The sequence below is a fragment of the Rhea pennata genome, chromosome 4, assembly GCF_028389875.1.
Source record: "Rhea pennata isolate bPtePen1 chromosome 4, bPtePen1.pri, whole genome shotgun sequence".
Lineage (NCBI taxonomy): Eukaryota > Metazoa > Chordata > Aves > Rheiformes > Rheidae > Rhea > Rhea pennata.
Window position 1 is genome coordinate 65,683,321 of NC_084666.1, and position 26,414 is coordinate 65,709,734.

The 26,414-nt window shown below is 39.2% G+C and overlaps 1 protein-coding gene and 1 long non-coding RNA gene across 3 annotated transcripts; one reads left to right on the plus strand and one right to left on the minus strand.

The window, feature by feature from the left end:
• Positions 1-324: 324 nt before the first annotated feature.
• On the plus strand, positions 325-11,676 carry LOC134139584 (uncharacterized). Of its 2 annotated transcripts, XR_009958213.1 has the most exons (4): positions 325-1,058; positions 5,124-5,207; positions 8,538-8,630; positions 9,001-11,676. It is a non-coding gene; the product is annotated as an uncharacterized LOC134139584 (long non-coding RNA). The 2 variants fall into 2 exon arrangements; XR_009958212.1 differs by having other exon boundaries at positions 8,538-11,676.
• CISD2 (CDGSH iron sulfur domain 2) lies at positions 3,158-14,411 on the minus strand. The gene is made up of 3 exons (XM_062574162.1): positions 14,202-14,411; positions 4,257-4,468; positions 3,158-3,504 (listed from the first exon to the last, which is right to left on the minus strand). Exons 1-3 carry the CDS (start codon positions 14,302-14,304, stop codon positions 3,415-3,417), a joined length of 405 nt encoding a protein of 134 aa, XP_062430146.1. The 5' UTR covers positions 14,305-14,411; the 3' UTR covers positions 3,158-3,414.
• Positions 14,412-26,414: the final 12,003 nt, after the last annotated feature.

A 26,414-nucleotide genomic window follows, 5' to 3' on the forward strand; every position in this document is an offset into this window, starting at 1 on the left:
CAGCTCAGCGCGTTCCTGTCTGTGTGCGGCGGGCAGCTACAGCAGGCACCATATGGAAAAAGACGGAAATTGGCCATCTGGAAGCAGGAATTTGCACAGGCCAGGGGATGCAGTGATAATGTAAACATGCATAATCACTGTTTTCTCTATTTCAGCCTCACTTCTGAACACGGAAGTCTAAAATTGTGAAAAACATGGGATAATATAGCCATCACACAGTGAATGATACAATTCTTACATTTTGCTCATGTTGGTTGCACCTTAAATACATTTAATATTTGACACAAATTGGATACCTTTGTCTATATTTGTTTTACAGGTTTATTTGTAGGTTCATTACAACCATTGTTCAAATTCATAATCAAAAGCAAGCACTACTGCTGTAGTAGTATGTCACGCAGTCTTGCTTTCCCTGACTTTGCATCAAGATTGTGAAGATGTGATCCGCTTTTTTTAAGAATTTTGGGCAAATTTATCAAATTAATTTGGAAGCTCTACATAAAGGGGAAAGAGTGAAAAAGTCATTCAGTGACAAGACATAGCCTGGTGAATAACTTTAAACTCATTCTCAAAAAACATCAGTGAGATAAAAGGCTCCACAGACACTTTAGTTTTTATCTATCCCCACCAGGTTTAGGAATATAATATGAACTTCTTAGGAATTCTTTGGGTGACGGATTTTTTTAAAAGAAGATAGAAAATTTGCTGATTGCTTATACTTGTCATGCAATTAAAGTAAGAGCATTTCAGTTTCACATTTAGAGCATAAAGTGGCTGTTAAAGGAGTCAGCAATGTGTTTGTTTTCTTCCTTCAGCCCAGTGTCCTAACTTGATAGAGAAACATCTTGTGTATGGCTTGCAGATGAGGAATCCAAACTGTCTACAGCACAGGATCAGACAAACCAATCCTAGACAGTGTTGCAAAGTCAGCGGTCCATTCAAGTATCATTTACTTGGCAAAAGCTGTTGGTACAGATGTCTAACTTCAAAAACAGAGGAAGCACGGAGGACTGGAGTGACTCCCGTAGCTGTTGGTGGTATTTTCTCCTTCATCCTAGGTACATTTTGCTACCCTCCTCAGCACTGCTGTGATATTAGCGTATTGCATGCCAATTTTCAGCTGGCAGGTAGGCTGAAAGAGAAATCTGTCCTTGGCAACCAAAAGTAGCAGCATTCTTGGTTTGAGTTTTCTGCAGTAAAAATATTACAACCAGCATTGTTAAGCTTTTGTTTACTTTGCTTTTTTAGCTGCACAGTTGCAGGTGGCATTTGCAGAAGATTAAATGAATTGTTCTGCCAAGGGTATTAAACTAAACCTATGAGCATGTATAAACCAGATATGGAGGGATCCTTTCTACACCTAACATAGGGTGTTCTAACACCCTGTGAGGTGAGAGGGGAGTGTCTGACTCCAATTGCCATGAGAGGCCATATTACCTATACAGATTCTGAAATGCAAGGAAATGGTCATTTATTTTGCCTGTGATCTTTATTATTATCTTGTGGAAATGACTACAACGTCATTTCCAAAAAAGATCTGTGAGCGAGTACTGCTACTGCAGGTATATGCTGTATACATGTTCTATTCACCTATAGACAAAAACAAAGGTATTTGTGACTTCTCGTAGCCACAGTCATAGATGGTTTAGCAGCAACGATGTCATCTAATAGTAGTGGGGAGAAAAAAATCAATTACATAATCAAGCCAGGTTAGAGATAGAGTCAAGAAGTAAATCTATTATTCCCCTTTTAGACGAGTTTTGTGGGGAAAAACCAAAATCAATTTTACTGTGCTGCTTTAGCAGAGTTCTGAGTACAGCAAAGGAACTGAATACAGAAGATGGATTCAATTCACTTCTGAAACTTCAGAGGAAATCAAATTATCTGAATGCAAACATATTCTGATAAAAAGCTAGAAATGCATACAGGCTTGCATATTTTAACAGCCTGTTGCAGTAGGCTGTGGATTGCAAAGCTGGAAAATGCTATCTAAACACAGGCTTTTGTATTTCATCTAGCAATACCTTCACCAAACCCAAGAATTTGGGCTTGGACTCAACACTGTTAAGAGATTACAATTAGAAAACCTGCTTAAAAGATTTAACATGGGTTCACTAGTATTTCTTATACAGTGTTCAATATAACGCACCTGTGAGTGGTAATTGAGTACAGTACAAGACATTTAGTAACATTATGGATTTTTCTCTTTAAGTGTTCTAATATGATAGTGTTTATAGTGTGCTCTTATTCATTAGGAAAAGGCCAACACAAAGCATTAAAACATTAAAGACTGTACTGTGGTACAACTAAACACTTCCATATAACATACAGTCACATTCTAAGCTGCTATCTTTTGCTGCAAGGCAAGACCTTTAGGTACCTACACTCACAATCGTTACAAATGCTGGCATGGTCTCTAATAGTTCTACTGCTGTAAATGCTGTACTGTGAGAACTGCTTCCTGACTTGCTCTCTGTTTCAGCACTGTGTTAATAAGCTTTGGAGAATGGCAAAGGCAGACTGCTCTGCGGCTTCCCACCTGACTAACACCAGTTCAAATGAACTGGTGTTAAAGAACAGTTAAGACCTTCCTTTGGACAATTGTCCAAAATTGTAGCACTTGTCAGACTACTTTTTATTTTCAAACTGACTAGTATAGTTAGTCTTTCATTGAAGAATAAAGTACTTTAGAAGAACTAATTAAAAGTCTAGCTGTTAGGTAACAATTATTTACCCACATTTTAAATTCAGCTGTAATTAATACAGCAAAGCTCTGCCTTGCCTAAAGTCATTCTGAACTAGTAACAAGCCAAAACCAGAGTTCACCTCCATTCTTTTGGTCCTATCATTTAACCAATTCCTCCCATAAATGTCTCTGCTACAAAAAGCCATATCTACACTGTAAGTGAATTGGAAGCAGCAAATCTGTGTCCAGTCACAAGAGCTGATTAACAATCAATGTAGAAGCTTGAAATAAAGGGACAATGTTGGTGGCTGAGCTGTGCAGTAATTTAACATATACAGTCTGGAACTGTAACATTATCCCACACTCATATTCTGGTTTTCCAGAACAATTTTAAAATCAACAGAAAGGTACACTTCTGTCACTCTGAAGAGGTGACATTGTTATAACTATGTTCATACAAAAAAGACTTAATTGTAGGAAGTCATTTTATTGTTGAATTAAAACAACTTATTTACAGAGATAGTTACTTTACAGTTTTACACAGCAGATATAATTCTTCTCAGAAGTATCAAAACATTGAGATTTAGCACTAAGTGGAGTTTATCCCAAAAAGAAATCTACAGCAATTATTAGACTAAATCAATTTCATCACATAATAAAATGTTATCTCCTGCAACTACAACCGTATAAAAGACTTATCAGTCATAATCTAATGGATTAGGTATCTGCTATACTTCTTTCTTCTTGAGTATTAGTGGACCTACATTATCTCCTGTTAATTCATTGTGCTTGTTGTGAGAGCCATCACAGACAGGGAACTGGAAGAAAACATACACAAGGAATTAGTATATCTCTGTACAGCAATTGCATAGTGGGGTGGGTGTGGGTGGGTGGGTGTGTGTGTGTGTAGTTCTTCCTATGCCAAGAATATTTTGATAAAGTTTCTTGTTCCTCCTCCTAAATCCCTTTCCATCATCTAAGTCCCTTTCTCCTATAAAGCACCTGGCACATGTTGCTAAGAAAAAATGCATTGCTACCACCTAACTAAGTTTCTAAGGTCCTGAAACAGCTGGACCTTACAGCTCCTTTGATTTGGACTCAAAGTTAGGGACAAAGCCTTCTGTGTGAAAGAACAGTCAGCAAAGCAGCAGCCAAGACTATGGCCAAAAAATGGCTTAAGGTTTATTTTGGAACAAAACTAAACCTTCTGAATTGGTTTAATCGTTTTCACCAGAAAATATTGTTTCAAGCAAAACTGAAATATTTTGCTAAAGTGATTATTCTGAAGGGAGAATTCTTGTGCAAGCTTCTTAGGTCTGAGGCAGATTTGTCAAAAAAAGAAAGCATTCAGTCCACAGAGGTAAAAACAACACAGTGAGCCTCTCACAAGAAACTCGGGGTAGAGGCAAAATACCTGTGTATAACTTACACAGCTAGTTTAGCTGGCAGATATGCAATATCCATGTTCTACCTCGAGAGAAAAGTAAGGTGTTCCAATTCACAGTGACAGAACTGATAAAAGATATGCAAGTTCAGTCTAATCTTAGTATAGTACGAAGAAGTATCTTACCGTCTTAGAACGCCAACACCTGCAGTAAGCTTTAGTGAGGCACAGATCTTCAATGTTTATTTCATTCACTACTTTTGGATTTTCCTTCTGGATCTTGAGGTTAATCAAGCTATCCTTTTGCTGATTCTTCTTGGGGAGGAATGGACGAACAGCGAGATAACCAAGCAAAGCCAGCACGCCCAGAAAAGGCAATAACCGCAGCCATTCTGAAACTAGAGAGACACAGAATTTAGACAGGCTGTTGGCACCACTTTAGTATGGTTCAGCATCAGCTATTCTTATATGACTTAGGTTTATGATAGGGAATGGGGCAGTGCAGTTGGCAAGGCTCTGAGGACAGGCAGGGCACTAAGGCTAAGTCAGTAAGAAGTAAAACTAGGACACAGACAGAGCAGTTGTGCAGAAGACCCACATTAAAACACGGGCTTTACTGTAGCTGAAGTACCAACTGGAATCCAGAATTTCATCTCAAATTTAATTTTAAGATGACTCAATAGAAGAAAATAAATCCAAAACAAATAAAAGATGTACTGTAATGAGGAACCCTAAAATTACAAGCGGTTTGCTCACCTTGAGTAAACCAAGACTATATACTAGCAAACTGGGCGTGATTAAATTTGGGAAGTTACTAAAAGGTCACTATAGAATACTAAGTGTCTGTGTTTTAAATATTTATAAAAAGAACTATTTAGTATGCTTTATAATTCTATTTCTAATTGCTTATTTCAGATTTTAAAATTCTTGAGTTTTCCTCATTTCATCAGTTCTGTTTTTTAAGTAATTGTTGGCAGGAACGATGCAGATACTAGATAAGCATTAGCAAAGTCACAAGCTTTCACCATTTTTTTTTCTGGTTTTATTCTTCAGAGTTCTGCTTGCCTGAGGATCTGCAACTAGTTTCTACAATAAACATACAGAAAGAAAGAACTGAGATCAGATAGGTCCCTCCAGGTAGGTCAAGCCACAGAAAATTGCTTTTTTTTAAATTTTACTGAAGAACTTTTAGGTACAGGTAAAAGATTCAAGTATCCTCTCCAGGCATACCTGACTTGCTGCATCATTGTAAAGCTTATACTAACAAGAGAAGGACTTACTGAACTTTGTAAGAAGTTTATCAGCACCTGATATAAAATATAATACAGAGCAGTAAGTATATTAATGGTGGATCCGCTCTCCCAACAAAAGAAGCTGTGGCAATGAACAATGTAATTTAAGTACAATGTAGCAATAGCAAAGACAGCATTTTTCTAATGTGGTGGAAAATATATTAAGTCTTAAGCCATAGAGAAGTGGAAGGGATTTTAAAGATATTTCAAAATTAGAAACAAGGAACTGTAATGACAGACCTGTGTCATGTGGGAACAATCAGGAGAAATGGCTAGTGATTGCTTTGGGTCACTCCCTGCTGCAGGGAACTGAGGCACCTATCTGCCAACCTGACCTCCTATTGAGAGGTTTGTTGCCTGCCAGTGGCTCATATATGAGATGTCATTGAAAGACTGCAAGGCTTGTCCACACGTCAGGCTATTACCCTCTGCTGCTCTTTCGTGTGGGCGCTAGTGATACCAAGGGCAAATTGTAAACAATCAAATGAGATTTCAGAGCTCTGGGGATGAAGATCAAGGGTCTGGCAGCCCAGGTCATTTCTCCCTCACAGGCAGGGTTGAGGAGAAAGGATGAGAGAAGAGCAGACAGACTTTCCAAGTTAATAACTGGATGTGCTGCTGGTGTTGGCAACAGGATTTTGGTTTCTACAACCATGAGACTCTGTTTGAAGATAGACAACTCATGGGGAGAGATGGAACCACCTCACTAAGCAGGGCACACGTGTCTTTGCCAACAGGTTGGCCAGCCTGTAAGGAGAGCTTTAAACTAGTAAGGATAGAGGAAGAGCAGTTATAGAGACAGAGTAGTCAGCAAAATATAGCTCAAGTCAGGATGCCTCCAATGGGTGCATGCAGCTGGGGAAGTGCATCTGATATGGCTATTGGGGGAGGGCCTGTATGCCCAATTACCTCTCTGAAGTGCCTGTACATCAATGCATGGAGCATGGGGAATAAACAGGAGGAACTGGAGATATGTGTGTGGTCATAGGGCAATGATCTCATTGGACTTAGAGAAACATGGTGGGTCAGCTTGCATGACTGGAATGCTATCATGGACAGCTACGTGCCTTTTAGGAAAGACAGGCCAGGAAGGTGAGGTGGTGGAGTTGCTCTTTATGTGACAGAGCGCCTGGAATGTATTGAGCTCTGCCTAGGGGTGAATGAAGAGCAAGTCGAGAGCTTATGGGTAAGGATTAAAGGGCAGGCTAACACAGGTGACACTGTTCGGGTGTCTACTACAGGCCAGCAGATCAGGAAGAGAAAGTCTTTCTGTAGAGGCCTTCTACAGACAGCTGGAAGCAGCCTCACAGTCACAGGCTCATGGGGGACTTCAACCACCCTGCTATCTGCTGGAAGGACAACACAGTTAGGCAAAAGCAGTCCAGAAAGCTCCTGCAGAGCTCTGGTGATAACTTTCTGACACTGTGGTGGAGGAGCCAGTGAGGAGAGGTGTGCTGCTGGAGCTTGTACTAACCAACAAAGGACTAGTTGGAGATGTGAAGGTTGGGGGCAGTCTCAGCTGCAGAGATCATGAGATGGTGGAGTTCAGGATCCTGCAAGGAAGAAGCCGGGCAGTAAGTAGGATCACAACCCTGGACTTCAGGGGAGTAAACTCTGGCCTCTTCTGGGACCTATGTGGAGGAATCCCATCAGTTAGGGCCCTAGAAGGAAGGAGAGGTCCAAGTGAACTGGTTAATATTCAAGCATCCCTTCCTCCAAGCTCAGGAGCGGTGCATCCCTAGGAGTAAGAAGTCAAGCAAAGGGGGCAGGAGACCTGCAGAGATGAGCAAGGAGCTCCTGGCAAAATTTAGAACAGAATAGGGCTTCTTCAAATACATCAGTAGCAAGAGGAAGACTAGGGAGAACGTGGGCCTGCTGCTGAACGGGGCGGGGGCCCTAGTGACAAAGGATACAGAGAAAGCAGTGTCCCTAAGGGCTCAGTACTGGGTCCAGTCTTGTTCAACTTATTCATCAGTGACCTGGATGAAGGGACAGAGTGCCTCCTCAGCAAATATTTCATTGGAATAGTTTTATGTTCCTTAAGCTTCCATAGCCTTTGAAATGAAACCCCATTTATTGCATTTATCTGGGAATACTCTACAACTGCATGCATGAAAAAGGCACCACAAGAATTTTCAGTAATCTTTCCATCCATCCACTTGCAGTGGTCCGTATGCACAACACTTTTTTTTCCCCCACAGAATTTGCTAAGTGTTGCTGTAATCTAGTAGTCTCTATTGCCCTTTTCTCAGTTTTCCCAATAAACTACAAGCTCTTAAAAATAACTGTGAAGATAAGTATCTGAGTGATGCACAAAACGTTAGGTTTCCTGGACAACGGTGCTTGTTTGTCTTTTCTATCATTACTGTAACTAACAGTAAGTCAAAAGCTTAAGCAATTCTATTCTACCAGACAAGGTTGATCAAAACACTCATTAAAAAATAAAATTGCCTAGATAATCCAGTAAAGAAACACATTCAGTCCCAGGCCACAACAGAAGGATTAATCCTACTGGATGCCCAGTGTTCAGTTCTCACACATACCTTTCCCTGACTACTGTCTGAAAGAGCAGAATGCTCTGAGGGGAGCTGTTACAACAAACCTCACAAGACTGTCTCAGGAAGAGAGACCAGGAAAGCCAACTAATCAGGCACCCCTCTGACCTTGCACCATATCTGACAAACCCATGCAGCCACCTTTCAAGAATCACCTAGCATAGCTTCACTTACTCTTTTAATTACCAGTATCAGAAAAGGCTAACAAACATTTCCGAAACTTTCACAAGATGCTGATAATTCTGTGATAAAGCCTTGAAGCTAAAAATTAGATTGCATCAGCTACAGTTAGACAAACTAAGCCACGTTCCAGCCTCATTGCTCATACAGCAGTAACGGTATCATGTAAGAAATGTGGATTGAGATCATTGTTCTAGAACACCCCACCAAGAGAAATATGAATGCACTTTCTGACCTTTTGTGAAGAGCTGACTTGGAACACAGTTTAGAACAGAAAAACTTTGGTCATTGAAAAAACTTCCAAATGAAGTATTTGACCTGATTGCTGGCACAAAGGTAGACCTCTAAAAACTACTCTGAACTCCAAAACAAATAGACATTCCAATAGGTGCACCACAAACAGAAGTAGGACACCCATCAAATGTGGTTTTTTTTTTTAGATGGATGAATGCAACTAGACTAAGATTAACACACAAGAAGGAAGAGTCTGGCATCAGAATTGCATATCATTAAAAGAGACCAGCAACTGAACAGTAAGTGGCATCTCAATACATCATGAAGCCCCATAATACGGCATCTAAGTCAGAACACTCGCTAGGCCAGTAGTTTTGACTAAGAGAGAATCTTAACTAGTGAGGTTCACCCACATGAAAGAGGAACATGATAGCTGTAACCTCAAAAAAGGAAACTAGAAAAAAATCGGAATATGAAGTACAGAAATATTATTTATCATGTTGTTATTTAGTATTTATACCACGATAACCACTGCTAAAGGGTTTTGTCCTCGCTAGCTAATGGTTTTATTAACATGTATTTATGCTGGGTGTTTCTGCCAAGCCTCCAATTACACCACCTTGTACACTAATTGTAAACTGACTTGGTATTGTCACAAAACTGCCACAGGTTGATGCCTTCAGACAGAAAAATCATTGTGACCATGCCTCTAGGGTGCAGCAGACAAGATATTGTAATAAGAAGTTATAGCCCTTTGGATTAGGAGGGAAGAAAATCTTCAACCAAACTAATGCAACGATGTCTTCCCGCATCTGCAAGCTGCTCTGTGTTTTTGAAGCCATGCATACCTTTCTGAAGCAGGATGCAAGTCAACTCACAAGATTCTGTTCACTTTCACAGCTGATACTCAGAATTCAGCAATTATATTGATTCTGAAGATTCTTTATCAGTTCTGTTGCATGGGAATGGGCAATCTTTGGAGCTAGAAATGGTGAATAGAGTATCAAAGAGGTTAGTCTTCAAACTTGACTCGTGTTAGACAGAGATCAATCCAAAAGATAGCTCCTGGAAAGTATCAGGAACACCACTGAAACAAGAGTACTCAAAGATTTCCATGGAGCTGAGGCCACAGTCCTCAGTCCACTGTGATAGGGTCTATGAGATGATGCCTTAATTTTTATTCTAACGGTAACAAATCCAACAAAAAAGAAATATATTCAATGTGAACAGAAAGGGAAGAGCCCATCATTGTGAGTCAAATCAAAGTGAGTGGCCGATGCTTATAAGCCTCTTACTAACTAATCCTTTGTTCTCTTTCACTTTGATTTTGTCTTAGCTAATCTAGATAGAAATGCTATTATACAAACCCAAAAGCGGGTTTTTGAAGGTAACAGCTTACCTGCAAGCAGAAACTTTAACAAATGTTAATTGCAAGTCAAAATGAAGACTGGAACTGTGGTCACATATTCTTTAAACTGAGGAAATTCTTCAGGCAAATTCAAATTATTCACTCAGTTACATTCTCTTCAGAACTAACAAGCAGTTCTCTCCTAACTGTTCTCTTTGCTTATTTGAATCTGTAAGAATGTCCTCCTTGATAAACAAACTAAACACAAAGGACTCCACACAACTCTAATATTCCTATTAGCTTATTCAACAGATAGGAAAGTGGACAGCAGATATAAAGGTGACAGTACTTTTAGGGATGTACCATACAGAAAATAAATTAAAAAGCCAAAAGCTATGGTCAGGTTAGCAAGCTGCTCTGCAAACAAATTAATTTTTCTGATGGGCTCTTAAGACTTATCATAGTCTCCCCTTTCTCCTTTCCCTCAATACTGTAAAGGATGATCCACAAAAATGCCCTCTTTCTGTCCGACAGCTTTTCACATTAAAGTCCCTCCTAACATACAATGGAGATGTGAGACTTCCCACACAGTGCTACATCATGTTTACAGAAAGGGGACTGTTACTAGCACCTAGATCCTTAGAGGGATCTAGACATTCTCACTTCTGATCATGTTATTTTGAGGTTAAGCTCTACACTGGTTTAATGAAATGTACCTGTATAAAAAGCAAATTCAGCATGAGACAACTTGGTTCATTTCAGTGAACTTGAGAAGGGAAGGATAAAGCAGGCATGAGAACAAACTGAAACAGGTTTCTGAGCAACAGCAGCATGATGATTTAGATATCTGGTATCAAACCCAAGGTCAAACGTATCATTTCTTTCCTCCCTGATGGCTTTTACCTTCAGGAGTTTGGCACTGGATATTAAGCATTTGTCTTTTCCCAAGCAAGCAGTTTTCCATTATGGTTTGGTGATGGCACAACAGACAATGGGGTGTCTCAAGATTTTTTTTTTTTTTTAAGCACAGTACAATATCACATACAAGTCCTGTAGTTTGTTTAGTCTCTCATTTTTACAATTAATACATTAAGGGAACTGAGGTTGCCGCTACCTGGAAGCTAATATAAACCTGGAAGGTTTATAGAAGCAATACAGGTGCTAACAACCAAAGCACTATACTGTTCTAGATTTGGGTCCCAGCCTGCCTTTGCATACAAGGTCAATGCCAACAAGTGTTTTATAGAGTTGGTCCTTGTCTGAAGTTCAATAGCTGCCACAAAAGGACAAATACACTACGGCATTTTAAGATCAATATTATTTCTCATCTTCCAAACAGAAGCAAAGGAAAATGCATGACATTTTTGATATGTTGTTTTCCAAAGAATATGATGTTCTGTAATTTGTGATAGTAGTAAACACAAAAGGGAATACTAATCTTTTCTTATCCTTTTGTTTGTCTGATAGCATTTCATTAACCATACTCAACTGATACAATCGCTGTAATCACCTTTTTCCTCCTGGTTTCAAATACAAACTTTTGCACTGTGTGTATACCTTACTTCTGAAAACATGATTTTAAAGGCAGAAATCCATTTATAAATCAGTGAGTTACTACTCAACATTGTATAGTACAACTACTCAAAGTACGGTCATTAACCTGTTATCTAAAGTATCTGTAAGTTGCAACTGTGAAATAATTCCCAGAACTGGGAATTCCCTGCTCCAAGCACTTATGACCTTAGGAAAAGGCAGGCTAAGACCACACTAACAATATAAGTGGAACAGACAAGGATACAAAAATGATGACAAACTGTGAACATTTGTTCTTTGCTTAATAAAGAAAATACCACACCGAGAAATATCTACCATGTCCCGCAATCTGTGATAAATTCTTAATTTTTAATCAGTGTCTTATTTAGTTCCATGTTTCTGAGTATCAGGTACTTAGAGAAACAAGAATGAAACATTAGAATGATGCAGGTCTGGGTGTAGATGAGAACAAAAATATTTAAATGAGTATGAAGTTTTAATGACTTTTAAACATTACGAGAGGATCATTTTTAATTTAGATGCTAGGCTATGGTAGTGTAAAGCCTTCTTATTCCCTTTATACCACACTGGAAATATGGAGGTCTATATGACTGCATGTACTGGACTTTTGCATCTTTTTACCACCAAAGCCGTTTTACTGTCCTGTATCTTTCCAAAACTCACTCCAACATGGTGAAAGGCCCTCCTTCCAAATCAGAGAGTCGAGGCATACTATCTGCCATAATCAGAAACCCACTCTGCTAGTCTGTGAAGCGCCCAATCTTTATGGTAAAACCCAAAGTGATTGCATCTTTTGAATATCTAGGGTAGCTGGTGTCCAGCTGTGACTGGGATGACAAACAATGTCATTTTCATTACCAGGTCATTCTCTCTACCACCCTAGGCTGCAAGGCTTACAAGGAAACAGCTATGAGCCAAGAGATTCCTTTAGCAAGGGAGAATCCTTTTGAAAAGCCTCACTAAGTTGCATTACAGTATTCCGTAACGTTCAGTAACCTTGTAGGATTTTACTGTTTTCCATTTTCCTTTTTTTTTTTTCCTTTTAGAGGAAGATATCTAATTATAACATTGGATATCAGTCTGATTGCTGAAAAAAATGAAAAAAGTGTCAAAGCTCAGAATGTTGTCTCTGTAGCTATATATTCTTACTTACACTTTATTCCTCTCGTTCAGAGTGGTTTAACACAAGAGCAGTCAAAGAAAACACTTAAGAATTAAAGACAGTGGATTTTTTCAGGCACATTCAGTAGATTCCTACCAGGTATCAAAGTAATTTCTGCTTTAGTTCCTTCTTTTGCCTGTGTTTATTATTTTTGGAACTGAAAACTTCACACGTTTGGTTTTGGTTGAAGATTTTGCTGGTTTGCTTCTGCTCCTCCTCCTTCAAATTCAAGCTACTATCTGTCAGCGGGGTGAACAACATAAAAGCAAGGCAGTTCCCCCTACAGATCAGTCTATTTAAAAAAAAAAAAAAAAAAAAAAAAAAAAAAAAAAAAAAAAAAAGGTTCTGACCAGAAGTTTTCAGAATAAGTTCTATTACTAAAGTTGAAGCTTTCATAAGGCCAGTTAGCATAAATCTTTCAGCCAGACTACACTTTTAAACCCCCTATGATGCTGTCACTTGTGCCCTAAAGATGGATGTGGTGTACACAAATACACCCAGTCTAGACCTATTGTCTAGATGGACTAGACAATAATTCTGTTACAAAAGTGCGTCTGTCCAGGTAAGTGAAGTAAGAAGAGACTGAAGTCAAGCAGTATTAAGAAATTTAAAGTACGATTGTGTTTAAAGGGGCAACAAGTTAAATAGGAAAGTGCCAAATGCTAGGGATATGAGAAACTCATTTGTTTACTGTAGCTTACTGTATCCCTTCCCAACTTTCTGGCAGGTGAACCTCTACTGAATAAACATTTCTTCAGATAACAGAGTAGTTAGGGGCAGAGAAAAACAGTTCATTAAAATGTGTTTCCTTGTCTTGGGAAAGATAACAAAGTATCTCATGGAACTCCAGGTATACAAGCAATGTAAGCATGCTGGAAAAACAGTAAGACCTGGTTCTCGCTAAGTTGTGCCTGGTTCGATATGAAACTGTTTTCCAGCACTAATAAAGCTGTATAAATTAGTGGTGTAATACACACATATGGGATTGATTCTATGCTCTGAAGAACTTCCAAAGAGTTTCTGTCACAGTCTTCCCCCCCCTTTTTTAAAACTCCCAAAATAATTGTGCCATTTGATACTGTACAACCACAAATGAACTTAGGCTCGGATGGTTCCAGTATGCAAAGTACTGCAGTGCACTGAACACCTGAAGAACTTGCTAGTATTTAGCATTTTGTTTTCTTTTTTTCTGCTGGTTTACTTTGTGCATAAGGCTATGGCTGACAGCTATTTTTTCTCCTTCACCCCAAAAAATCCTTATAAGAATGACTGAATAGAGAAAAAAAAAATTAAAAAATACCCTACCACTGCATATGCAGTGGTCTCCCAGAAATACAGTTTTGTTCGTTAATTCAATACAGAGTCTGTCCTTAATTTCTTGTTTAAACGAAGAGGCAGGGCTTAAGCCTTACAGTTAAAATCTCATTTTGTGCATGCGCGAGGCCTCTGACTTGCTGGTACTTGTACAGAGAGATTTTCAGCAGAGCGTAAATGAGCTGGGGCCAAGAAGTCTGCTACGTTTCACCCTGTCGCTACTTTCCCCCCTGCGACTACTACTCATCTACCTACCGAGGCACCTTAAACCGTCTCCTCGGGTAACGTTACTTCTAAAGCAGTTAAACGGAGATTTAAAATTTGCTCCCCTCCTCCCCCCGCCCCGTAACCGGCGAGTTATGCAGCGCGGCAGAAGGCAGGCGCGCTGGAGCGAGAAGCGGCCGCCCGGGAGGGGAGGGGGGGGCGCAGGGGGTCACGCCGGCTGCGCCGGAGCTCAGCGGGGCGGGACGGCCGCCCCCCGCCCCCGCCTACCTGTGAGGCGGAGGAAGCCGCTAACGCTCTCGGGCAGAGGCAGGCGCTTGAGGTACGCGGGCAGCTGCACCTTGACGATGCGGACCAGGCTCTCCAGCACCATGGCGGCGGCCGTTGGAGGAGGAGGAGAGGGAGGATCAACGGCCACCAACGGCCCCCGCTGCGCCTTGCTGCGCCGGCTGCGCGCGCTTCGTCGCCGCTGCCGCCGCCGCGCCTGCGCCTGCGCGCCGCCCGCGCGGGCCCCGCCCTGCCCGCTGCGCTCCGCTGGGGCGGCGCTGGCGGCGGCGGTTGGGCGCGGGCGCTGGCGGCGGCGGTTGGGCGCGGGCGCTGGCGGCGGCGGTTGGGCGCGGGCGTTGGCGGCGGCGCGGGCGGCCGCTCCGCCGCGGTCGCCGTGACGGGAGCAGGGGCCGGCGCCGGGGGCGCCGCCGCGTCTCTGGTGAGTGCTGCGCGGTCGCCCGGGCCTCGCCGCTGAGGCGGGTCGCGCTTGGCCGTCTAGCAAGGTGCGCGGGGCGGGGAGGAAAGGCAACTTTAAACGTGTGTCTTACGATCTGCAAGATCTTATCGTCAGCCTGGTCCATTAAAATCGCACTTCGTGTCAACCGTCTTAAAATTATTGAAGTGAAAGAGCAAAAAAAATTTTCTCCAATAAATGTTTTTTTTTTTACATATGGCGCTGTAACTCTTCCAAGGTGGGACAGAGTGAGTAGTGAGAGATTTAATATTAGAGAGGGGCCCATCCACCTCGTGTTTGGCAATGGTTTGCATAGAGCAAGCTGTATCTCTAAACATACTCCGTTTTATGTCGAGCAGATCATTTTGGCATTAAAAAATTGCCGCTGGATAGCCCATGAAAAAATGTGAAGTGTGTAAGCCATAAGGGGCAGTTCAGGCAATCCTGCCATACCTGGAAGCTCTGCAGTACCCCGTTGGTTGTGAGCCCAACGCTGTTTGCGTCAAGACACTTTGCTGCTGTGAGTGAATAATCCTCAAGTGCTAATACTATATTACACAGAGCACAGCATCTTCAGGAAAGCTGGGGTAACGTGATTCCCGTAGAAGACATGTATCTTCTCCCTTATGTGGTCTTGACTGGAGCACAGTTCTCTCTCCTCCTGCCCCAGTGTACACAACCACACCAGTGCTGCCTGCATCAGCTGTGGCCTTTTCCTCCCACGGGAGGAATATAGAGATTTGGGGGTAAGTGAAGAGGGTTGAGGAAAGCAATGACAGAGTAATTATGCTTCTCTCTTGAATCGATGGGTCCATATGTGGCTAAAAGAGTAATTATGCTCTCTGAATCAGTGGGCCTGAATTTGGCCGAATCTGCTCAGCAGTTACGTTTACCTTGCTTGTCTACAATGTACAAGCCCAGTGCTACATCAGTTTCATTAAAGTGATTTAATGATCCAGTCAGGACAATTTTAACCAGTAGTTAAAATGACCATAGAGAACTAAAGTAAAAAACAAACACTGAAAGCCAGGTTTAAGACAAACAAATCCAGCATATTTGTGCTTCTGGCCTGAATGTTACTTTCCGGTCTGTGACCCTGTATCAACATTTCCTGATGAATCATCTTCTTTAGCTAGTGCAAATATTCCTACGATCTCTGAGTATCGTAGACTTTCCTGCCTCACCCAAGTTTATCCTTGTAGTGACTGTTTCTGATGTCCTAAGATGATTCGTTCTTGTGTCGGTAAATGCCTGCTATTAGACAAGATAATGAAAGAGCAAAATGCTTGATTATTCTGCAAAGATTACAAATCAGATCTGTCACAATGTAACCTTCTTTGTGAATTTACTGAAGGAAGAATACATAAGGCGAAGATGCGTAAGGTAAAACCTCCAGCTCTGAAACAAACAAGTTCACATTGAAATTAAGAGTCTCTGTCCTTCCCTCTTCCCTTTCTTCCACTCCTTTCAGCCCCTCTGGATGCTGCGATACTGAGAGACAGCTGACATTTCACTGAAGCTCCTGAGCCCTGCTGTGCTGCCTTTGGTTTGCACTCCACTCAGCACACTGCTAGATGATCTGCACTTGTTGCAGAGAGGAACCGTTCTCACTGTGTCTTGCCTGCATAGGTATCAGTTGAAATAAGTTATGACTGCTTTTAGTATCTGAAAGGGTGAAGTCATAGTTATGGAAAAATTATAAAGAAAATAAAGAGATTCTCAACTGAAGAGGAGGCAAAAACAACAGTTTTCAGAAGATCTATGTTCGCTCTCTAACTCTGCTGCAGACTGTATTTGACTTAAGGGGAAAAATATAAGCTGCAGGCTTGTTCGGTCCTACAAAAGTGAGTAGGGTTTTATATGGTAGTCCATCTTCAAGTATCACATTATAGGGTAAGAGTGTTGAGTCAACATCAGGACATTTAACAGCCAGATGCAACATTTTTCTTCTGGTACATGTCTAACACCCTGCATGAACATTCTTATTCCACAGGCAGATTGCTTCCTTTGCATTTTACTTATGTCTGTTTAAATTTGTGTTGACAAGTCTTTTGAGTTTCAGTCCTCCTAGGAATCTTAAAAATCTTCTAAATCTTCTTTTTTTTTGGGGGGGGGGGGAACCCTCATTGCAGATTTAGCTTGGGTTTGTGAACTTCTAAAAGTAGAGTTTAGTCTGCTTATGTGTTTCATATAAATCTCAGACACTGAAACTCCAGTGTTGGCTAGGATATACGGGAGCCACTGTAATAAAAATAACATTGCGAAGAGCCTCAGCATACATACTTGAACAGAACCTAGGTCACCAAAACTAAAATATGAATATTGCTTTCAGGAGTAGGTATCCTCTATCTCTGGTATTTTTCAGCTAGGGAGGACTTTAAAGATAAAATGCGGCATGGAACCCATATGAAGAGATCTACATAACTAGTGCAGACTCAGGTATTTTACATGGAATTCCTAAAATACAGCCCAAAAAAGAACCAGCCCAGTTAGGTTACTACTATATATGGTTTTGATGAGAACAGTAGAAAAGTTAATGGTGCAAATGCAGATCCTATTTGGCACAATTAATTCTGCCAAGCGCAGTGTCACTAAAACAGTTGTATTGGTCCAGCTCAGAGACCCTGACAAGAAATAAGAGCTCTCGTCGGCATCCAAAAACTGGTCAGTCCAGGTCTAATGCACTGAGCATGGGTAAAGAGAAGCTGATTTTATTCCTCCTGTGTTACCCTTCATAAATTGGATTTACTTAAGTTGTAAAATGAGATAGCACTTACTGGTTTGTCTAGAGCACATAAAGATTTGCAAAGGAAAAAAAAAGACTTTTATAAATGATTTTTCTCATTTATTTAATTTTACCAAGTACATACCAGCAAAGATAAAAGATGAAAGAATCTGAGTTAGGAGACATAAAATCCTCCTATCTCTAAAACAGGCCTAAGTAACATAATGATTTGCTCAGTGCTCTTATATGCATAACCAGTGCATGGTTACGAGTTTTTCTAGCAACAGGATGTCTTGTGTTTTTAAAACCACTTTGATGGTTTTACAATGATGTTGCCATTTTTCATAATAAGCAGCTAGAATAATCTTTACAGCAGGCAAAACGACTGTAAACTAAAAGCTGTCCTGTAACCAAAGGGCTGGATTCAGTGATCAGCAAACACAAGCCTCTATCTAGGAGGACGCTAGATCTGTCCCTTTGTATTCGAATCATTTCACAGTATAGTTGATTAGTTTGCTGTTCCTGCTGTATGCAAAGATGTGTCACTCTCCCACATCCCCAAAAGCAAGCAAAATCATTACACCTTAGAAGCACCATAGGAACTGTGATTCATTTTAGGCTGTTTCCATCAGTTATGCAGCATGCTCAACATTCAGAGCCTCAACATATTAAGGAGACTGGCTTAAAAAGCATAAACCATATTATAAGACCATATCTATAAGGTTATTTTCCTCTAGTTTATGCTTATGAACATGCTGATTGCATGCAAGTTAGGTTTTAATTTTTTATTTTTACATTCAAAAGCTGGCCTTGAAAAGAAAGCTAATATTCTCGTGCTTTCACTTGACTCTTGAGAGCTGGCTCTTCAAGTAGATTCTGCTGGTGTTTATTGAAAATATTTACTATTCTGTGGTGAGCACTGTGTTTGTGTTGTTGCTTTACTGTTGAGGGAATGTAGTGGTTTAATTTATGAAAAGAGTGAAAACTTGAACATAAAAAAATGGCAAGATGTCTAAGATTTAGATCAAATTCCAACATGATAACTTTGCTCAGGAGAGAACAAAGCAGTAGACCGTATTTTTATTTGTTCATAAAAAGCACTACACCTTTATCTCTTTTTCAGCTGCAGTTTTAACATTTTAATTTCCTCTTCTCACAATTAATGCTGGGGAGTATCTTGGGGAAAAGTTTCCCATAAGTTATGGATTGGTGGTATGAAATAAAGTCGAAAAGAAATGCAACCCAAGAAAGAATACGTGTATTCAGTGTTTTTTTCCTAGATACCTCCAAATAATGTGCATTTATATTCTACTTGCATTGTAAGTTTTTTCCAAGTTGGGACTGTCTTTTTATGCAGTGGTTAGCATTGAATAATGGTTTCTACTGCTACTATAGTATTTGCAAAAATAACACAAGATGAAACTATGACTGTCCAAGCAGGTATGCTGTTATCAATTCCAGTCTCCTTTATTTAAAGCATGTAAAGTAACTGGAGTTGTATGACATGAAACTATTGCAGGCAACAATAATCATGTAGCACTAATGCTGTACAAGACAACATGTGGTAAATATACTATTGCAGTAAGTTTTAAACTTTGACCCATTAAATGAATCATCTACTTTTCCCAGTCACATTAGGTACTTGATCCAAAATGTACCGCTTATGAGGATCCTGACTGATCAGGGATTGCATACAGATTTGTGCAGATTGGGAACTTTATTGGCTTCCAGGGAGCTGCTAATTTACAACAGTTTTACTAAAATTGGAACAAATATGATTCACTAATATGTTCATAGAAGGCCAGATACCTTCTGATTTGTGACGGATTCTGCCTGTTTTGTTGCCATAAACCAGGTTGCAAAATCTCCAGATTGTCTCCTGGGAGGAAGCTGCAGTGATGGAAAACAGATACATCCTCTCCTACACTGAAGGACCTATAGAGGACAAAGCCAGCATAGTCAGGGAAGTACACACTGCTAAATGGGCAGATGTGATAGGTGCTGGGATGCAGCAGTTCAGTGTTTATGCCTTCACTTCTAGTAAAGCTGCTGTCAAAAAACTAGGAGCTGCTCTCTTATGATGGGAATTCCAGGGGAAAGCAGATATATATATATATCTGCTGTATATATATATTTATATATATATATATATATGTATGTATGTTCTCAGCAGGGGACCATTCCCTTTTAAACTGCATTGATACTTGTTGTCAGGGAAGAATATATATTCTTGGCCAGACAACTAAGGTTATATTTGTTTCCTTAGTACTTTACTCCCTCAATATAATAGCTGTCACTGAAAGATATTTCCTTCATTTTGGAAGGCAAAGGTGAGACTGCCACAAGACTAATTCCTGTGACGCAATGTGTATTGGTTGGCAGTGACTAATTATAGCACAGAAAAACTACCAGCTTCCCTGCTGAGAACAGAGTGCGTGATCTCTGCGGTATGACTGCACTCTGTTCAAAGTTCTTCCTGTGTCAAGATGCCCACTGACATTGCAGTAAAACCAATAGTTTATCGTTCCTTCTCAGGCTGCTGTGTAACGACAGTGCTGTGGAGATTTCTCAGCCCATCTCCCTCTCCAAGATTAGCCAGGTCTGGCATTGGGAGTAAACCATACTCCTTCTCTGTGATCTCAAAAGAATTAAAAAGGAGGAAAAATAACAAATTCCATGGAAAATACTATACATCTTGGGTGAAAATGCATTGCCTCAACTTCAGGCATCAAATATATATTTGTCTATAATTTACATATTATAGATGGAGATGGAAGCAGGGAAAAAGTGACCATCTTGATTCCATCAGAGGTTACCATAGAATGACACAGAATAGTGCTATGGCAGGTAAATAAGGTGAATGTAGCCTCTTTTCAGCCCATCTTGTTAATGGTGCGTTTTTTTGTGTTTTTTTTTTCTTTCTGTTCTAGCCATGCACTCTCTAGCCCCTGAATTGCAAGTCAGCTGTAGCACAGAGCATGTCTAACTCCATGTAGTTGGCTATTCCCTAGAAGATTTATAAGTTACTTTCTTGCTTACCCTTTAAGATACTGCTGTCATTCTATATAAATTATGCATTTTTCTCTGGTACAGAGAACTGTAAGTCCTAAAGTAAACACATTTTAAAAAATCAGTTTCTTTTTCCTTTCTAATCAGCAGAGAAAACAACCAATATAAAAAGTAGGAAATTAACATATCACCTCAAAGTTTACTTACTATTAAGAACTTTAAGCATAATGACTGTGAAAGGTAAAAATATAAAAGATAAATACATTTTAAAGTAATTAAGTAATTAAGAAGCATTCACCTTCTACTAGGAGAGTGCTTTTAGCAACTAGGAAAAGATTCAAAGATTCAGTGCTCTTGTTTCTAGAGCAGAAAAAGTCTTTTATTCAAAATCAGTCCTTCATAGGTGTCTGTAGTCAGTTTATTAAGATGCCTGAAAACATTTTAAACTGCTTCCCCAGGAGGAATTAAACAAACTTCTTCAGGTTTTATATACTTTTATGTAAATTTGCTGCTTGAACAAGATGTTACTTTGACAGCTTCAGGGACAGAAATGTTCTAATCATTCAGAAAATGGGTTCAGTATAAATGGATGCCACACGTATTCCCTCAAATTGCCTGTCCACTGTGATTTGATCCTGTCAAATATCCTGAGCTATGCTATAAGGGTGAGAATATCACTTAGTCTCCATAACCCTATCCTCTTTGCCTAATTGCAGCAGTGTTTGTTTTTCTAGTATGGAAGATAAATTCAGATCATAAAATAATTTAACATAGACCACCAAATAGTCAGGAAGGGCTAAGAAAATTATCTTTTTTTCCTGTTGACTTGAATTTAAATCAGTATGACTTTGAATAATATATCTAGATTCCACTACTAAATCCTTAAGCCAGTATTCTCCTAGTTTTTTTCCCCATTATCCAAAGCAAAAAAAAAAAAAAAAAAAAAAAAAAAGCAACACTCATTGTCTTTATTGAATGAGCATTTGTTGGTGTAAAAGAGAGGAATCTATGTGATTTGTTTTAAGAGGCTGAAAAGCATTTTTGACTCTGAAGAATAAAAGTTGTGAGGAGGGGAGAACCTCAGCTGCCTTTGCTTTGTATTTTACAAAATTTTCAACAGCTTGCCAACACCTGACTGTTTCATGACTACCATGTGTGTCATAGCCCATCCACTCAGAAATTCTGCCCTGATCCATTCCCATAACTGTGATGATGAATAGTTTAATAACTTGCTAATGTCATTACTGCTGATTTAAAGTCAGCAGCAATATTTCCCAAATTACAGTATGACAGCAAACAAGAATAGTATTCATTCATTCTAAAATTATTACCCAGATATTCAAGGACCAAGCAAGCCCTTGGACATCTTACTGCTAATTGGAACATACCAAAAACTGCAAACATCAGCCAAGTGAAGGTGCTCAAATGGGGGGGAAAAAAAAGTAATGACCCCCACTAACACACAATACTTGAATAGTTAAATCCTTTGTCAAAATACTGTTAAATACTTTGTCAAAATCTGTCAGGGCAGATACTCCTGTCAGTTCAAAGACAAACAAACAAAAAACCCTAAAGCAGTTCTGTGGACTTTCTTATTTACCTAAATCAGTATTTTAAATTAAGCCCAAATAGCATCACATAATTAAAATAGTGCAGTCTACACCACTATGGAATAATTTCCCCGGGGAAACAGAGTATTATTTGTATAAAATAGAATAAAAAAAAAAAAAAAAAGAAGAAGAAGAAGAAAATAGAATGTTCTACAAGGAAAAAAGCCTCCAAATGAACAATGATGTAGTTAACCTGCTATCTCTACTGAAGTATAGCATTTACTTAGCTACAGATAGCAAGACTGCCACAGAAGAAGTGGGAATGGGTAAAAAAGGTAGTTTGCTGCAAGCCATTTGTGAAGTTAATGATCCTACAGCTCTAATACAGCCTAATTCGGAAAGGATCCCTCCTTCCACACTCTTCCCCCGCCCAGTTCTGGCTGATCCCTGTGTCTAGGCCTTTTGTCTCAACTAAGGTAAAAGGCTATCTATGCCTTTTTTTTTTTTAAGTGTGCTGCTCTGTGCATGCTAACTAATACCTTGTAACTATAATCAAACAATGAAAATGGTATCTAGCATGCAGTAAGCTAGTTGAATTGGAGCCTACACACAGTGTGTGTGCCGTGAAATACGAACAGCCTTACCCATACTAGGGAACCTGTGAAATATATTGGTTAGCTTATTTGAATACTCAACCTTAATCCTTAACATTTTATCTGTGTTGGTGTCTTTTACCTTGATTTAACTGATTATTACATAAGTCAGTCAAATCATTTGTTAAACCCAAACATAGCTCAAAGATATTGGTTTGCCTAACACATTTGCATTCTGGAACAAGCACTGTAGGACCATTCAAATTAGCTAGCTGGATCAGACTAGTAATCACTTAGCTCACAGTAATGAAAATAGATGTATCGTGACAGTGCTTCAGAGAGTCTTTTGATGTCTCCTTTAATAAACACAATAGGTAAATAAAGTACTGTTGAAAACTGCTATAAGAAGTGCTCAGTCATTTCCAGTAACAGTGTAACTCCTACAGACTTAGCATTCGGTCTGAAAGAAGCCTGACGGGTCAAAAAACAGGTATATCAAGGAAAACCAACCAGCTTGAAAAGCATGGAGTAAAGTAGGTCACCACTGAACATCATTTTGATCAAATCTTCCAGCGCTATAAACTGGCCTGTTGAAATTGATAAAATTGTGCTCCAGACGGGGGGTTCATCTGCTGAATTCAGCATGTGTTAACTTACTTTATCAACTGTACCTAATTTCTCAATCTTTCACATCCCTATTTTAAGTTCCTGTTTTGCTATATATTTAATGTATGTTTATTCACAGATGTAAAGCATGCATATGAAAGAGGGAAACAAAAGTAGTTAGTAGTTGCATGACAACAAACCTTTTTTCAAAATTGGCAATTACATTGTGCTCCTCTATGAGTTCTTATGCTTCAATATCCATAGAGCTGAATCAGTGCACAAAATAAACATTCTTGTTGACACAAACTGATCCTGACTTGAAAGGCATATCTCTGTCATTTAGATCAAATGGTAGTTTTGCTGGGGAAAAAATGAATACTTTGTACAAATACTAATAAATATCCTGTAGCAATTTTCAGAGATTCAGTTGTTAAGGTCTGTGGAAGCAGCATAAAGAAGTTGTCAAAAACTTTATTCTTGTAAAATAGCTTTTATTTTCCCTAACAATTTAAAGGGAAGAGTCTTCTCCAAATGAAAGAAAACTATGTTGTCACACAAGCCTAAAAAAATTTCTTAAGTTTGAAACCATTTTAACGAACTGCTAAACAAAATCCTGATGGCAAGATTTTGTGGAAAACTTTGGACTAGCAAACGCAGCCTTTTATATTTGTTGGGTTTAACAATATATCAGTGGAACCACCTTATCAGCTTTTCTCTATGAGCTTGCTCTTTATGGTTTACATTGAATCAAATGGGTCCATAATAAGCTGAGTTTTTCTCAGATTAAAGATGGATTTGACTGCAAGTTTGTTTTCTGATGATTGAAGAAAAACAAGCTGGACCAGATGTTGAAGGGAAAACTGAGGCCTAGTCAGCTGCAATGTTCTGTAATGTGCGCACTGAACAAGCAGAAGCTGTTGTTTCTTCATGCTCTTAGCTCTTTGTTTCCAGTGGCAGAAGCTATTGTCTTTTGTCTCTTCCAAACAGGAGTGAATGATGATTTACAGGATGGACTCACGAGAAGGGTGTCTTGGTTTTGCTGTTTTTTTTTCCCTAGAAAGCAAGAGCTTTTTGGAGACACTTTGCAGCTTGTTTCTCACTTTCCTCTCTGATGTACTAACTTGTAATATGTGGGATGCTGCCTGGTATCCAAGATGCTCTGTTGCTCGACCTGCTTTAAAGATACGTAGCATAGCATTCATAAAATGTAATAGTGGCAGGTCTCAGGCAAGGGAAAATGAAAAATTGATACTGATGTGCAGCAAGCTACACCAAGCTTTAAACTAAGGCTGGGCTGCTTTTCCCTTGAGTTCCCGCTATCCCAAGAGGAAGGTGCTATAACAATATATCAAGGCAATCTTCATTCTTGCTTGCACTGTTAGGACCATCATAAAGAGCTGAAATAGACTGGTAAATTCAGCCTTTAGAGGTTATTGACCCCTTAGATGCACAGAGCTCTGTAATGCCATACTTAAAAAAGCAAGAAAACAAAGCTGAAAAAAAGGAATTTAAGTCAGCTAGTCTGTTCTCAGTACTTTGTGCAAACTGTTTATTCCTATGTTGTACCTACTGAGCGTTTTTGCACAATAAACCGCTGAAAATCTAACCCAACTCCACTAGTGTGTGAGGATTAGACATGGTAGTTCAACCACTTCTGAGGATTAGCTTCGAAAATCAAATTAAAATGAAGCAAACCCAAATACACTGAGTCGTTCAATGGTAAGCTGCAACACTCATGTTCAGCAACTCATCATCTTTGCCTCTCACATTTTGTATTGCTACCTGAGGTATATCAATGCAAATAGCATTATATTACACTTACTATGTATGTTAAAGGTAAGAAACTACATATGGCAGGTAAATATATTGCGGTTACAAAGCCTTACTTTATAGGAGTATTCCTCCTGAAGTCAACAATCTATTTATTTCCAAAAGTTGAGGGAAAAAATGATTTTTATGTTACAATTTGAGGAAAATGAGATGGAGAAGTATAATGTTCTCCAAGCAGGACTGCATTTGCTGTAACTTGTAGAAATAGCCACAGAACTGTAGGTTCCTTTTATTTTTCATAGCTACACAGGGCACTGTTCTTTTGTCTCAAGTGAACTTAAAGGTATGTATGTAAATAGATGAATTTCCTTAATAAAAGTAGCCACTGATCCCAATGAACTATCAAGTGCTCGTCTAAACAGGTATGCTAAATCCAGTTTACAAAATATGCAAATTACTTCCCAGCAATGGCTACATACTCAATCGTTTTTAAATTATACTCAGGGTCAAATGCTAATAGAGATGCTGATTTTAACATGTAGCTGTTGAAATGCACACAAACTTCATTTACCAGATGAACAATTTCTATTGTTTAAATTAGCAGGAAAAATTACACACAGTCAACAGTATGTTTGTGCAGTTCTTCATTCTGTTCGTTATACAATAAAATGCTAATCAGAAACCAGATCAAAACTCTTAATAGAGAGTAGTATTAGAGGTTATTAATCTAAAATAATAATTAAACATTTAGAACTGAAATACTATTAAGTACTTAAATCTCCTGAGCTGACAAACATTAATGAAAAAGCTTGGGAAGTTTGTAAGCACTTTAAAAGACCAAGAAAGATATGCTGTGACAGAAGATATACTTGTGATTTGGAGAAGTTTAATAGTATCTCAATCCAAATTAAGTGAGGAACAATAAGGCGTTTCCAGCAAAATTCTCTATTAAGATGGTAAGAACATTAATGAAACTGCAGCTACTTTTCTTGAATATAGTGTTTAGTACATTTAAACTAATAAGCAGAAGAGGAAGACTGCGCAAAGAAATTGTTAGGAATGGATTGGCAAACGACAGATAACTGCACTTTATTATTAAGGCATTATTTTCTCTCTAGCCTATATGTAATATGGGTACTAAAGAACTATGACAGTCCTATTACAGTACTATTTTGAAAATAAAAAAAAATGTTGATTATTGCTCTCTTGATTGCTTGCTGGTTATTCTCAAACTTCATACTGAAAACTTTAATTTTTTTGCAGTGATAATTAGCATCCTAGATAGCTAGAAAACCAATAGTAGAGCAATAAAGGCAGTATAATGAATTCAAGTATTCAGTACAATGGATTTAGCTAATTATCTATCTTTACTCCCTGGACAGTTAGGGTCATGTTTCTAATGCTACATATCCCTGCGTTACAGCAGAAAGTCAGTCTAGCAATCTTTCTGCTGGTTCCTTCACGACCAGGAGTCCTTCATCACAGACGCACTACGTGTGAATCTACAAA